The sequence below is a fragment of the Myripristis murdjan genome, chromosome 24 (assembly GCF_902150065.1).
Source record: "Myripristis murdjan chromosome 24, fMyrMur1.1, whole genome shotgun sequence".
NCBI classification, from domain to species: Eukaryota; Metazoa; Chordata; class Actinopteri; order Holocentriformes; family Holocentridae; genus Myripristis; species Myripristis murdjan.
Window position 1 is genome coordinate 13,907,817 of NC_044003.1, and position 14,184 is coordinate 13,922,000.

The window sequence follows — 14,184 nt, forward strand, 5'->3', positions numbered from 1 at the left end:
TTAATCTCTCACAGCGAGTTTCTATTGTATACCCTATAAATCACAAAGTCAGCCTGAGATCTAATAACCTTTTTTTTTTCCCCCTCAATGCATGTTCATCTAACTGCTGTACCCCCAGCTGATATGTACAACTTATTAAATGAATGCACTTATATGCCAACAAAATGTTATGCACTCCCTCACTGCAGTTCAGCTATTTAAATTAAATCAGTTTCTGAAAGGTTTTTCCAAACTGTTACCCTTTACACTGCTCTTTTGGTCTCTTTGTCCTTGGTGGGCGTCTATTGGTGACTTGATGTTCCTTTGAAAACAAAAGTGACAATTGTCCAAACTCACATGTACTGCTGCCATTCAACCTAACATAGCTAGCCTGAGCAGATGCCTTCAGAATTGTGATTTAGTTGAAGTTATAGTCCTTTTTAATATGGTGTTTGCATTATTTTGTTCTCCCACGTGGTGATAGAATAGATGGCAAGAGACAGCATGAAAACGAGAAAGAAATAGAAAGAGAGGGACTGTTGAAATCAGTCTTAAAAGAGATCTTTATTTGTATAAAAATAAGAGAAGTGAATTACAAACACACCCATTCATACTTACTCCTTCAATTAAAATTCTTACAATCATGGCTTTTTTCTGTGCAACAATGCTAGTAGTATTAATCATAAAAATCCAATTTAACTGGAATGTGTGGCACCGACTGCTGTAACTGTAAGTGCTGTTTTTCAGCAACTGCAAACTGCTGTAATTCAAGTAGTACAGTGATGTAAATCCAGATAAAAAACTGTATCCTTATTGCTTTCCCTTATTAAATCTATGTCAGTCACAAAAAGAGAAGATGTAGGTAAGGAGAAGTCAATGAGTGGAGGATTTTTAAGCTTTGACAAAGGCGATAAAGAGGTGAACTGTAAAACTGACTGTCATTAGTCGACTTTAAATGAGTATCAATCTCTTTTTATGGCCGTTACTTAATGAAGAGGAAAGGTGAAAACATAAAATATTTAAATATATATGAGAGAACCTGACGCAGAGCATGGTGTTGTCCTTCTGATGATTGCACACATTTCAAGTGAAGTGAGATAAAAGTGAAATTCAAGTGAAATAAAACTCTCAAATCAAAGAGTCAACCGGCGTCCCCAGTAAAATCCCTGAAAAAAAAATCCACGTGTTTTAGTTCACACTGATCCTACCACTTTCCCTTTGCAGTGCATTTGGAGTAGGACTGCTGGTCCAGGTAAAGCACAGCACACACCTGGCAGAGTTTACAGTCTCCTTCACAGACTATACTGTTGTTGTAGCTGACCATGAAGTGACTGAAATACTTGTCAAAGGCTTTGGTTTGTGGCAGCCTGAAGCTCAGGGCCAGCTGGAGCAGGCTTTGTGGCTGCAGGTCTTTCAGTCCAAAAGCCTCAGTCATGATGTATTCAAGCCTCCAGTCAGATCTTTGTTTCTCATTGGCTTCCGTCAGATTCAAAAAGTACTGCCAGATATCCTTCAGGGGCAGAGAAAAGCATTGAAAGAGAGAGGGAGAGGGATGGCATGAGAGTCTTTTAGTCTTTTTAAAATCCAGAAAAAGCCAATACTCAGTTGAAGTATCTTGAGTGGAAACAGCTTTTGTCCACACTGACATTGTGATTAATCAATAAGAAAGCCTGTCCCTGATCGGTGGCAGGAAAGTTATGGTTAATTTGATTGCACACTTTTTTTTTTTTTTTTTTTTGGTTTAACCTTAATTCATCAAGATGTTTGCTAACTCAAGCAGTTCTCACTTTTCTTACTTCTTGAAGTCCTTTTTGTTTTTCAGGTTTTCCTAATGACGTATAATCACTGACACACATTCTGAAAATTTGTTACCCTACAAAAAAGCAAGCTCTTACTTAACTCAGGAACATCTTTACTAATTTTTACTTATTGGTGCAGAAAAATCAATGGATTTCTTCAGGGAAAAAAAAAAATCATCAAAGATAGGTGCCAAACAGAAGTCCCTAGAGGTCAAAAACCACTCTATAATACTTTCATAAAAAATACAATCTATAAAGATCATTCTCTTGAACCCTATGTGGCTATTTTGTCGATTGTAAATGTCCAAGTTACCAACAGAGGCAGAGCAAGAGTGTTTCTTACCAACACGCTGAAGTCCTTGATGTTGTAGTGGTACATGCGGAAGGCTGGGTTGTTCGAGTAAGGCTCCGAAACACTTTTGATCGGCGTAATGGCCGGTGACACAAAGAGAGAGTTCACAGGTTTACCTACAGAGCAATGAAAGGGATGAATAAATATGTTTATGTGTGAATGTGTTATGTGTACACAGCAAAAATACATGGAAAATGGAAGACAATATAAAACAATTTTGATAAATTTTGCTGTAAAGATTCCTGTAAACTAACTGCACTTCAACACTATGAAACAGTTCAAACCTGATTTTTGTCGTAGTGTGAGTCATATGAGCTTTTCTTTTACCTCCCTCGTCCAGCAGCACCATAATGCTGTCTCGGTGGGTGTGGCCATAGAAATGTCCCGCGATGACGTGGCTGTACTCTCTGAAGATGGAGACGAGCCTCTCATTGTAGCTCTCTCTTATAGCTGTGATGCCTTTGGCGAAGGGCAGGTACCCCACCGGGACATGGGCAATGATGAATACCTACAGCATCGGACATGGGCCATTTCAATTTCATACTAACTGAAATGACCTTTTTTTATTATTTTCGGTCATTTTTTTGTGCTATTTTCTCTATTATTTTACATTTTATTTGCATTCTATGTTGAATTTACACCTAAGGCAGATAGGCAGTTTTCCAGAGTGACTTATGAGTGCATCACTTGAGGAAACATCAAATCCAACAGCACAACAACAAATAAAAGCTCCTATGTGTATCATTTTAACATAAACAGCTCATTAGCACATTCATTTACCAGCACGTTGGTATAATTACTGTGATAAATCATGACAATTACCAAGAGCACTAGCAGCCTATGCTGGCTTCTTCACTGCATTGTACAGACAGAGCCACTGGTTTGGATTACAGGGAATCTGCTGGATTGGTTTATGGCACATAAATGGAAGAGGCTGCTGTCTTTTTTTATCCTGAGCAAACTGCGTTTTCAGAGTATCTAACGATGACAGATGACAGATGACAGAAGTGAAACACTGACATAAAAAAAAAAAAATCCCAACTTACACACCATTTGAAAAAAAAAAAAAAAAAAAAACAGCAACTAGGGAGAGGGGACAAGAAGCAAGCATGATAATGTGAAATGTAGTCACAGATTTGAGAAACCCTAGGCCTAAAAATGCCATTGAGATGAAGGCAAGCAAATGTCTCCACCACAGCTTATGAGTTAACTATGGCAAGAACTGACAATCAGTTTGACAATTATATATTGATGTAATCAAAGATCACAGCTTTACTGACCACATAAAGATCTTATAAGAGCAAGAGCTGGGAAAATAAATAAAACAAGAGCTCAAAATAGACTTTTTTTTCACCTTCTCAAGGTTCTGCGCAGCTCTCTCCAGCGTTTCCTGCAGCCACTGGAACTGTCCAGCAGGGTCAGTCATGTTGATGGTGACTTTATTTGGGCTATAGTAGAGAATCGTGTTCAGACTGACCAGCCGCAGGCCAGGCCTTACCAGCTGGGCGTAGAAACCACCTGCAGATACAGAACAATATGTAAGAGAAAGCTGGTGTTGACTTGGTAGGGGATCATATACCTCCTGTCCTGACATCCTTCAGTGGCACAGATCAGTAAATTTCTGACTCTGAAATTGAGACCAACATTTTCCCCAATTGTTTTCAGCCTGGTTTTCAGCCTGGTCTCTAACCTAAAAAAAATTGTCTTAAAAGTTGCTCTATAAACAGAAAGTGAGAGAAATCCCTTTCCCAAACACTGAATAATTACATAAAGGGGATATGGAGAAGCAGGCAGTAGTTTGAAACTGAAATAATGCAGTGTAACATAACGGTGTATGAGTTGCCCAATAAACAGTGTACACTTCCCCATTACAGTATGCCAGTAAGTTTCCTGCGGTGAATGAAGCTTTCATTTGAAGTTTTTTGTTTCTTATTTAAACCCGCAAAACGTTACCCTAAGTGCCTTTTTCTTGCCTCAATTTCCCACTCAACCTTAATTCTAATCTTAATGCTAAAATAAGTAATGTCATCTCACTTGCCTTCACTTAACTGTGAATTAACCTCTTCATGTGACAAACAAGTAAAAATGGCTTGTCCAAATGATACTATGGTACTATAATCCAATTTTTGGTTGAGGAATCTTCACATAATTAAATTTAGTATGTCAATGACATGTAGTGTACCTTTCAGAGTCTGTGCTCATTTCACAAAATTGTATGGCTCTGCTGTTTTCTGTTTATCCATTTTAAGTACCTCAGAATGAGAGGGTTTTGTGTTTAGGGCAGTGCATAAATATTTGACTTATCATATCATCCGTATATAAATTAAGTAATTTTATCAAATATTTAGACATGTACTTTCTTTGATAATACAATAAAATGAGCCCTTGAATCACAAAATAATCACTCTATAGAAGAGTAATGATGCGTACACACCTTAGACTATATCATACACACTGGGCTTGGGTAGTATCAAAGTAATGCGGTATATCAGGGTATTAAGAAATCCCGAAGGTTTTGATTTTCAAAACTGCGAAAAATAAACAAACTCCACTTTCCATTAAACTGATATTGAAATGTTGCACTGAGGTGCTATCTTGCAGTGCACAACTTAGATTTTTTTTTAAACATAAATACTAGAACAACCAGTTGCTGTAAGTCTATTAATCTTCCCTGACCTGAAATGTCAGCTGGTCATGACCGCAGTTTCCCCACACTTCTGCTTTCTCATTTTCGATGACGAAAGTTTGTAGCAGCTGAGTGCTGATATAATGAATGTACTGTCTACTACCACACAAAGTTGACAGTACAGCTAAAAATCACCTTCTTGAGATCAGCCATCAGGATGGTAATGAGGCAAAATGGTTTGAACCAGTCTGAAGGCAGAGCAGATCAGGGCTCCGTGCACAGTTATTAAAATCCATCTCAGATGATCCAATCTCAAGTGGATGGCCAAGACAGACTGCGTTCACACCTGGCATTATCATGCATCTCAAATGTGTCTCCAGTAACCACTTACACCCAGATTTGAGATTCAATTCAGACCCTTCAACACAGGCTACTTCTTTACTGTGTTTTCATATTCCTCTGCACCTTATTCTAACTCCCTCCTGGCTATTCTTCCTCCTCACTTTTATATTCCATGCTGTCACTATATTCCCAATGTCTCCTAGTCATCCTGTTTCCGTCCTGGCCCACTGGGGAAGCACTAGTGCCCAACAACTCTCTAGGCAGTCCTCCATTGTTGGGCATACATCAGGACACATTAGCGTTCGCAAATGTTATATGGCCCAATGTGTCCCTGGCCACCTCTGATGGCGGTTTGGGTGATCACAATGTGTGTCTACGGTCTTACTGCTATGTAGTAAACCCTCTACCAGGAAAGCCACCATGGCATCCCACTAGCTGATACAATGTTTGAAACCTTACCTTCTGAGAGTGTGAGCAGGGCTTCAGGCTCCAGCCAAGGTGCCCACAGCTTGGCAGCAGCCTGGTAAATGGCATTAGTGGAGGTCAGCATCTGATCCTAAGAACAATGATGGAAGCATAAAACTGAGCAACCTGAAACACAATTTTTTATGTCCGATGTCTGACCGAAGACACTGGACATAAAATAAACCATATTCCATAATGGTCCATAATTCCAGAATAGTCCATAAAGGGGTGAAAGGATTTAAAGTCTATGGTCTGGAAAACCTGCAATGAAACCTGCTTCACCCTGGCATAAAGAGCTTTTAACACACTACAATAAATTTTATTGGCCTGGTTTTCAGTGGAAAAAACTGGCATCAACTATTAGAGCTTTACATAGTTTCTGAGCTTCTTGTATCCTCAAGTGAATGAAATCAGAAATACTTTGAATTTCGGGAATGAAATGGTGAAATTTTAAACTACTTTTAACATATGCCCTAAAAAACACCTTTTAGCAGCTTACATCCAAAAGTACTGGTCTTCAAAATTTTAAATCAGTCAAACTCAGCCTGGAGTCTGTAGTATAAGCCCTTCATCACTCTCTCACCTACAGCTCCATGCTGAATGGTGCTCTGGTAAAAACATATTGCAGAGTGGAGGAAACTACTGCAGTAAGATTAATTTAAATACAAAAATAAGGAGGCCTCAAATGCTATCATTTAGTAAAATAAGAATGTGCAACCAAAAAGGTGCAGGTCATTGGTTTGAAAGTGTAGACAGCAGGAGGACTGTGCACTTCTCTCTTCTGATATTAAACTATTTATAGGATTATTTTTTCCACCAAAATGTCAGTGTTCATCGGGGTGTGAAGGCAAAAGCTGAAACATGTTGGTGTAAATCAGTCCAACATATAATTTAAAAAGATGATAAAAAGAGGTGTGCAGCCCTCCCACTGTCTCCTTTAAATTCACAGGCCATGCTACACTGCAAACATTTGCCTCTGTTATCAACTTCATAATATTTTCTGTTTTGGTACCTGTGGCCAGTAGTCATGGTTGCCCAGAGCAGGGTAGACTTTCAGGTCGGGGAAGTGGTCTGTGATCGTCTGTGTCATATTGCTGATCACCTGGATCACTGTGTCTGTAGACAGCTCACCCACTGGTACATGAGGTGGACTATCACTGGGAGGAAGGGAAAATAAAATGTATCATTAGTGGTGAAAAACAAATTCAGACTATATGTATGGGCCAATGCCCTGAGCACTTTCAGAAGTGGAGCCTTCACAAAAATGCTGCTGATCAGCCATTCCTGATTACCAATAGACAATAGGTTTGCATTGCACTGGTTATTGGCTATACTGTAAGTATACCAATTTCAAAGATACAATATGCAGGTTTTCATCTTAAAATAAAAATAAAAATAAAAAAAATAGATAAGAGAGTTTATTCCTAAACAATGCCTAACAAATCTGCATGATTTCCATACATTTTTCCTTGACTAATGAATGTATCTTCATCTAAGGCTCCAGTTCAGCAAATAAATAATGCTACAAATTAAGACCAAAAATAATGAAACAAAAGCAAAAATCTGTTGCAGAGTAACTTAATCCTTAGCCCTAGGCGGTCTTTTCAAGTTTTAATCCAGGTACAGAGGCAAGGCGTCCTCTTAATCATGTTTAATAAGACTTATGCATGCCTATAAATGCCTGGTTTAGCTGATCAGCTGCAGATTAACAGAAAACTGTGGCGCTATGGTGGAAACACTGGTGTGATCAAAGCTTACAACTGAACCCCCGGTTTCTAAGTGTCATTATGACAGTTTTTTGAATATCAGTTTACACCTCCCATAGAGACTCTATGGCAGCTCTTGGTTTCCACTGTAGCTCTTACACATGTTTCAAGGCCTGGTGCCTCGTGCCCTTCAGCACTAATTCAGTTCTGTCAACTACATTTTTAACAAGTGGTACTGTGGAAAATATCTGTAATACAATCAACTACAACAAAAATACTTTGTCTGTTGCCTTTTTTAATATATTGGGAATATGATGACATTAATCTTAGCTAATTCCACGGTTAATCTTTTCTGAACACAAGAAACATTGCATGTTTGAACAGTGGGAGACTGCTGACTTCTAACACTAACAGAGCACTAGTTGGATAAAATTATATGATTTAATATAATTACAGTATTAAAAATATTTTTTAAAAAATAGAATAGTATTTTAGTGCAACAATTAGCACATAAGTAGGATTAAATGTATAGAAATTATAACCCCAGTGGCATATTTCATTGAGGTTGGGCACAATCTGGAAAGATTTAAAGTGTACTGGAATAGAAAAAAAATATCCTAACATAGAAGAAGGGGATTCTCTTGAACTGTATTCAAAGACAGAGCCTGTACATAATACATGATTTTAAATTATGTAATATATGTTATATGTTGTAAGTTGTGGATGTTCTAACTGACCCTAACTCAAGACTATATGATTTGGCTACATAGTGCTAACCTAAAATCCAAGATAAGGTATTTATGATTCAACACTATGATGGCTTAGTGAGAGCACTGCACTGCTAAATAGATGGGAGGAGAGAAAAGATGTGGAGCCATGTGTCATGACGGGAAAACCCTGTGTGATATCTGTCAGTGCAGGGTCTCAAATGGGGTTTCTTCAAATCAATGTTGTGAGGAAACACTCTGTCTAGAAATGTGAGAAATAAGGGAAAAAAAATCAGTAAAGAGACATCTGATGATCTGAGTGCAACATCATGTCATACACTGTGATCTAGTACATCAAATAAATCACCATGAGTCAGTGGATGGCAGTCAGAAGAAGATTCATAAACCTACAATAACCACAGCATCCGCACATTTATCTTTATTAATACACTCATCACTAACCTACCCAGTCCATATGATGAAGTCCAGCGGCGGGGTGACCTGTGCCATGTGTGTGAAGGCTGACTGGATGAGGCTGTACGGTGAATCACATAGGAAGTCTCCATACAGGCCAGCCTGGGTGGCCGGGGCCCCTTTGGAAGAGAAACACACCTTGGTGGGGTCTTTGGCCAGGTGGTAGGTGGGGTCCAGGTGCAGGTCAGTGATGTGCCAGAACCTTCCTGGATGGAGGAATGGGAAAACAGACAAAAATGAGTGTTTTGCATAACTCTGGCATATTTTGAGAAATGCCAATGCACTCTGTCTCTGCGACTTTTTAGGTGTCTGTTTCCCATAAAAATGCCAAATGGCTGATTTGGCCCTAAACAGACTTATCTGTGTTGGCATTTACTTTTTAACATTTATCTGACTTGTTTTTCCTTTGCATTAGAGTAAGATGTTTAAAACTCTGTATTTAGACTTTATTTTATCTGCACAAACTCTGCCTTAATCAAGGTAATAATCAATGAAAACATTTGTTGCCATTCTTTTAGGTAAATCGTCCAACAAAGCGTGCTGTGACGTCCTAATCTGACATCTTCCGTTGTCTTGAACGGGGAGACCGTCAAGCAAAACCCCGTTCAAAAATCTACCAGTTGGACTGATTTCACTATCCCAAAAAGACGTGCGCAGCTCTTGGAAAACGTCTTCAGTTTTTTTAAGAACTAAAAAGGTTTTTCTACTATTCGGCATGAAAATGGTGCACCAAACTGCATTTTGTAGAGGATAAAAACTCAAGGTTTAGCCTTAAGAGCTGATTCAAGCCGCACTCCTGCACATCTCAGTGTTTGTGTATTTTTGGTGTAGTAACAGTTAGCTAACTGACTGTAACATAAAGTAGCACTGGAAACAACAAGGATAAGGGCTATAAAAATAGGAAATATATACATATGTGGGTCAAAATGTATGTCAAAGCGAGAGCTGTTTGGGTTGTATGCCGAATTAAACAATAGCCCGTTGCTAGCCAGAAAACACCTTAAGTCGTTTTCTATTGTGCATCTACTTCTGCCGATAAACATCTTAAAATTGAACTGTTATGTTTCGAGCACATTTCAGCGTAACGTTATGGTCCATGCCAAAAGAAAGTCAAGGTCAGCCTTGAGATATTAACTGTAAGTCAGTGCTGAGGAGACAGCCAGGGGACGGGGACAAGTTCAGGGTTTTCGACTCACCTGTGCTCGGCAGGTGAACGCTCTCAACGGGGGCCGCAGCTAGCGGAGCCAGGCCGCAGAGCAGCAGCAGGAGCCCATACAGCTGTAACATGGCCCTTCTGCTAAAAACACACAGTGCCATGTAGCTAAAGCATAGCTTGGATTATGCTGGTCCCATATGCCATATTGGAATAAACAGGAAGTTGCCTGCACTTCCTGGTCATTCGGCGCAGTTCTGGTCCGACTACCAATCAGTGGGGCCGCTTGCGTGCGGCTGGAATTTCCCAGATCAAGTTGCTTTCCATGCACCGGTTTCATAAGTCATAGCTGTGCATAACCATGTGTGGTTGACTACACTCCACAGCTTAGTGTAAATGAGTCCAAATTTGACATTCTTTGCATTTTTTATTATCATATGAGAGAGCAAAATCTAAAAAGGTGCCAGCAGGGTAGCATTTAGGACAGCATCATTCTACTTTTAGACAGATTAGTTATGATTTATCACTCTCAGATGAACATCTTGCTATTAACAGTCTAAAGATATGTAGCTCAGGTGAACTGAGGACTCTAAGCCAGTGGCTCTCAACCTTTTTGGTGGCAGTGACTCCCAAATTGGTAGCCTGAACATCAGGCCACTGACTATGATGATGATGATGATGATGATGATGATGATGATGAGAAGATGTATTTTTAGATTCAGATTTAGTTATTCCACAACTGTCTATAAAGTAGTTTGGGAGATTAAATAGTATGAATCCTATAAGAGAATTGAGGAATGAAGAGTCATTCTTATACATTCTCTCATTAGGCTAATTTCTAGTCAGTGAAATAATAGTGAAATTGAATTTTTCTGGAGATCCCTGGGACCTCTCAAGGACCCCTGGTTGCCTCTCTAAATGACCCATAGGTGTAAATAAGTGTCTGTGATTTAGCCCTGTGATTTATGGGCGAGTTGGGATAGGTTCAAGCCCACTGACCTACAAAAGTGGGGCATAGAAAAGATGGTTTATGAATAGGCTAGGTTCTCTCCACTCTGTTTTTAAATGCAGTCCCTTCAGAAGCAGGTTTGGTATCTTTGCTGGTAAATATTAGGCCTTCATATCAATGATTTGTCATCACTTATAGCATTTTTTAGCACCAAAAGTGTTAAGTCACCAAATACCTGAACGAGGCCTATTTTTTTATTTTTTATTTTTTATTTTATTTTATTTATTTATTTATTTATTTTTGTAGCCTGAGACGATCATGGTATTCTATGTTGTAAAAAAAAGAAGAATGCAGAAAATTTAATAAATATGGTAGAGATAGCTGCCAGCTGCCCCTGGAAAGGGCACTTTAGATCCTATTTGATCCAATTGAGTAATATCACCGCCATAGTAATACACTGTTGAGGCATACATATGAGAAAAGAGACAAGTGTTTATTCTCTACGTTTTATTTCATCTCTTGCACTGGGTTGCACAGATGACCCATCCATCACAACAGCAAGGTAGTAATATAAAAATTTCTTACAAAACCATGTCCAGTCCATGTTGTAAAACATTTGGAGGAGGATGAAGTGCAAAGGGAAGCATACAGTCAATAATAATTATAAAAACAACATTTCTTGGCCAGTTCAGGAGGCTGTCAGACCAGTCATGCCTTCTCATAGGAGCGAACGGCATGGACGTCTTCAAAGGTCAAGTTCTGCAGAGGAGAAAGGACAGTCGTTGCATCAGAGAATGAAATGATTCTGCTGGCCACAGTGACTGGCACGTACTTCAGACAATATACCACTTTTAACATTTCTTTCTTTTCAAGTCAGCACCATGGTGGAGTTTTAGCTGCCACAAATGAGGAAAAGCTGCATTTATCATGTGATTTGTGGTAATTTATTTCTCAATCTCATTGCAAATAAGCTGACCATGAATGTGTGAAAAAATCTGTGTCAGCGCTTCTTTTAACACAAGATCAAATGTTACTTTCAATCATGTTGGCATACCATATCATGTTACCAAGAAATGGCAAAGGCAAAAATGCTTCAAAAAACAAGCTCTATTTTCGATCTTATATCCTATGTAACCAAACAACAATTCTTGATTGTTTTTTTTTTTTTATTGTTTTTTTTTTTTTTTTCTGTTTAGCATTCAGGATCCAAACACATTATTCCTTGGTGATGTATAATAACCTGCACATTCTCAACGGAGCATAAAGAAAGTAAAGCATATTACCCACCAATATGAAATTACCTTTTTGCCCTGATTATCAGGATTCCCTGTAATATTCTAGATTATTTAAGGATATTCAGTTTAGATGTGTGTGTGTGTGTGTGTGTGTGTGTGTGTGTGCATGTGAAGCGGGTCTAACAGTAATTCTCTTACCATGATCATCTTGCCATCCTTGATTTCTCTGACAAACTTGGTCTCTTTGCCATCCCATTTCTGGACATGGACCAGCTTGTCATCCTCGAGGGTCACTGTGGACTGGGAAAAAAAAAAAAAAAAAACAGAAATAAACATTTTCAGCATGCGAGACAGAAACTTCATCAAAAACTTCATACAAAAAAAGCTTCAAAATGTTGGCCTAATATTTGTTCTCAGACATCATGTCATGGATCCACAAACTAACTAACACTGGACCGCTGACCTCCAGTTTGATCTTTTTCTGAAGGACCCATAGGCAAAATGTTTTTACTGATTGAGTATTAAATTGTCTGCACTAAATGTGGAGAAGCAATTCTCTAATTAGAATTATTTACATGAAACCACTGCTCATTCAGTGACGGGACCCTTGAGACTCCCCTCAAGGACCATGGGAGCTCCTGCATGTTGAGAACCATTACACTTTTGTAATATATGAACCAGTGATGTTTTATGAGACCTCTCCGCTTCAGGCACAGAATTTGCACCTCGCACCATGAATTCCACAAATTTAAGAGGTGAATGGGCTTGCTGTCTAATTGATGCTTTAGTATTTTATGTTTATATGCATTTTATTTTTTCACATACAGCGGGGAAGTTAACAATATCCAGTTTTATTTCCATCCAGTTGACTTACTTTGCAATTTCTGTCATCAGCAGTGGCTTCATCAAACTCCTCCCCCAGTTTGAAGGAGATCTCGGTGTTTTTGAAGGTGCTCTGGGTGCGGATCACCACCTTGTCACCCTCCTGGCTGATGATCACCGTCGGCTTGGTCACATTCCCAACCTGCCTGGTGGCAAAGCCAACACCTGACAGAGACCAGGGGTGAAACATATGACTGAGATCAGCTTATATTGCAATCAATTCCTTGCATTTTTAGTGCTTTCAGCACATAAAGTTGTTAAATGGGTCTGAATTAATGTCCAGAGACATCACAGTTTTACATTTATCAGAACAATTCAAGAATCAAATACAAAAAACATAGTAAAATGAAATAATATTTTAAAACAGGATTAAAAAGGGATCAATAAAGTTTCATACTATCAGAAGAAGAAGAAAAACTGCAACTCACCAAGTGCTTTCATGTATTCATCAAAGTTCTCACTGTCAACCAGTTTCCAAGTGGCACAGAAGGCGTCAACCATGGTGAAGCTTTTAGAGAGGCAATGTAATCTCCCAAGTCCAAACTGCAGCAAAGTGCAGCTTTTCTAAGTTTCCTCCTGTGTTAATATTCTGCCTCTCATTAATATGTACACCTAGAGGTGGGGCCAGGCCTCCCATTGGCTCAGGAGATTTTATTGAGCTAGTGATTGGTGAAAAGAGTTTTTTTTTTTTTTTTTTTTTTTTTTTTTTTTTTTGTAGTTAAGTCTGGAGTTTACATGCTTATGTTAATTGAGACTCTTTGCAAAAAAAAAAAAAAAAAAAAAAAAAAAAAAAGCAGGTTAAGAGGCTTTATTAGTGCATTAAGAGGCCTAATGATGCAGTGACTCTCAATAGGTGTCAAATGAGTTTGGTAAGGCAAGTAAGGTAAATGAAGTACGGGCCATTTCTCAGCCTAAGTGAGTCCAGATTTTCTCTTCAAGATGTTTGGAAGCTATAATATCTAAAATACAAATATTCTATCGTGGGGCAACATGACCATTGTGTGGTGAAGTATGTATAATAATTTATCATCAGTCAGAAAATTGGTGGGTTTATATGGGCTTCAGAGTTTTGGAGGTAAATAACATTAGGAACTTTAGTGAACAAACTCACCTGCTCTCTTTTATCTCATCCAAGCTGATAATGCAAGGCCCTTTATGGATTTGCCCCCATTTATCTTTTAATAATTCCTCCATCAGTCTCCTGCATGCTAGAGTTGTGTTGGGAGTCTCGTCGGAAGGCGGTGTCTGGAATGTTCCATGTTGGAGCGAACCACTGAAGCATAATCAGTTTGTTTGACAGCCCTTTGTCATTAACTGCATTAACCCCCCCTGAATCCCTCTGTGGCTTTTCTGCATGCTGAACACGCACACTAATTACTGTGTCAAAGTGTGTGTGAGTCTGAGAGAGAGAATGCATATGACTGCTGGTCTTGTTGTATTAGTTTTGCACAAAGTAAACGCTCATCCCTGATCCCACAGTTGTAGTGAAACCTGACAGGAGCATTAAAGGAACTG

General features: G+C 38.9%; 2 protein-coding genes across 3 annotated transcripts; both read right to left on the bottom strand.

The window, feature by feature from the left end:
- Positions 1-516: 516 nt before the first annotated feature.
- On the bottom strand, positions 517-9,833 carry smpdl3a (sphingomyelin phosphodiesterase acid like 3A). Of its 2 annotated transcripts, none has more exons than XM_030047752.1 (8): positions 9,647-9,833; positions 8,589-8,656; positions 6,576-6,720; positions 5,558-5,654; positions 3,485-3,648; positions 2,458-2,638; positions 2,122-2,246; positions 517-1,489 (listed from the first exon to the last, which is right to left on the bottom strand). In XM_030047752.1, the coding sequence occupies exons 3-8, from the start codon at positions 6,651-6,653 to the stop codon at positions 1,184-1,186; spliced, it is 951 nt and encodes a 316-aa protein (XP_029903612.1). In that variant the 5' UTR covers positions 6,654-6,720; positions 8,589-8,656; positions 9,647-9,833; the 3' UTR covers positions 517-1,183. The 2 variants fall into 2 exon arrangements, with proteins under 2 accessions (XP_029903612.1, XP_029903610.1); XM_030047750.1 differs by having other exon boundaries at positions 8,443-8,656.
- A 1,211-nt stretch (positions 9,834-11,044) lies between these two features.
- On the bottom strand, positions 11,045-13,228 carry LOC115356538 (fatty acid-binding protein, brain). Its single transcript, XM_030047747.1, has 4 exons — positions 13,098-13,228; positions 12,662-12,834; positions 11,986-12,087; positions 11,045-11,311 (listed from the first exon to the last, which is right to left on the bottom strand). Exons 1-4 carry the CDS (start codon positions 13,168-13,170, stop codon positions 11,261-11,263), a joined length of 399 nt encoding a protein of 132 aa, XP_029903607.1. The 5' UTR covers positions 13,171-13,228; the 3' UTR covers positions 11,045-11,260.
- Positions 13,229-14,184: the final 956 nt, after the last annotated feature.

What these genes read in the sequence shown, in the direction of transcription:
- smpdl3a (XM_030047750.1), bottom strand. Translation starts at nt 9,767, where the DNA reads ATGGCACTGTGTGTTTTTAGCAGAAGGGCCATGTTACAGCTGTATGGG. An exon ending in ACCATGACTACTGGCCACAG is followed by an intron (nt 5,655 to 6,575) that starts GTACCAAAACAG and finishes CATTGTTCTTAG; the next exon opens with GATCAGATGCTGACCTCCAC. An exon ending in CCTGCTCACACTCTCAGAAG is followed by an intron (nt 3,649 to 5,557) that starts GTAAGGTTTCAA and finishes CTGTATCTGCAG; the next exon opens with GTGGTTTCTACGCCCAGCTG.
- LOC115356538 (XM_030047747.1), bottom strand. Translation starts at nt 13,170, where the DNA reads ATGGTTGACGCCTTCTGTGCCACTTGGAAACTGGTTGACAGTGAGAAC. An exon ending in TGAATACATGAAAGCACTTG is followed by an intron (nt 12,835 to 13,097) that starts GTGAGTTGCAGT and finishes GGTCTCTGTCAG; the next exon opens with GTGTTGGCTTTGCCACCAGG. An exon ending in AGGATGGCAAGATGATCATG is followed by an intron (nt 11,312 to 11,985) that starts GTAAGAGAATTA and finishes TCTCCTCTGCAG; the next exon opens with AACTTGACCTTTGAAGACGT.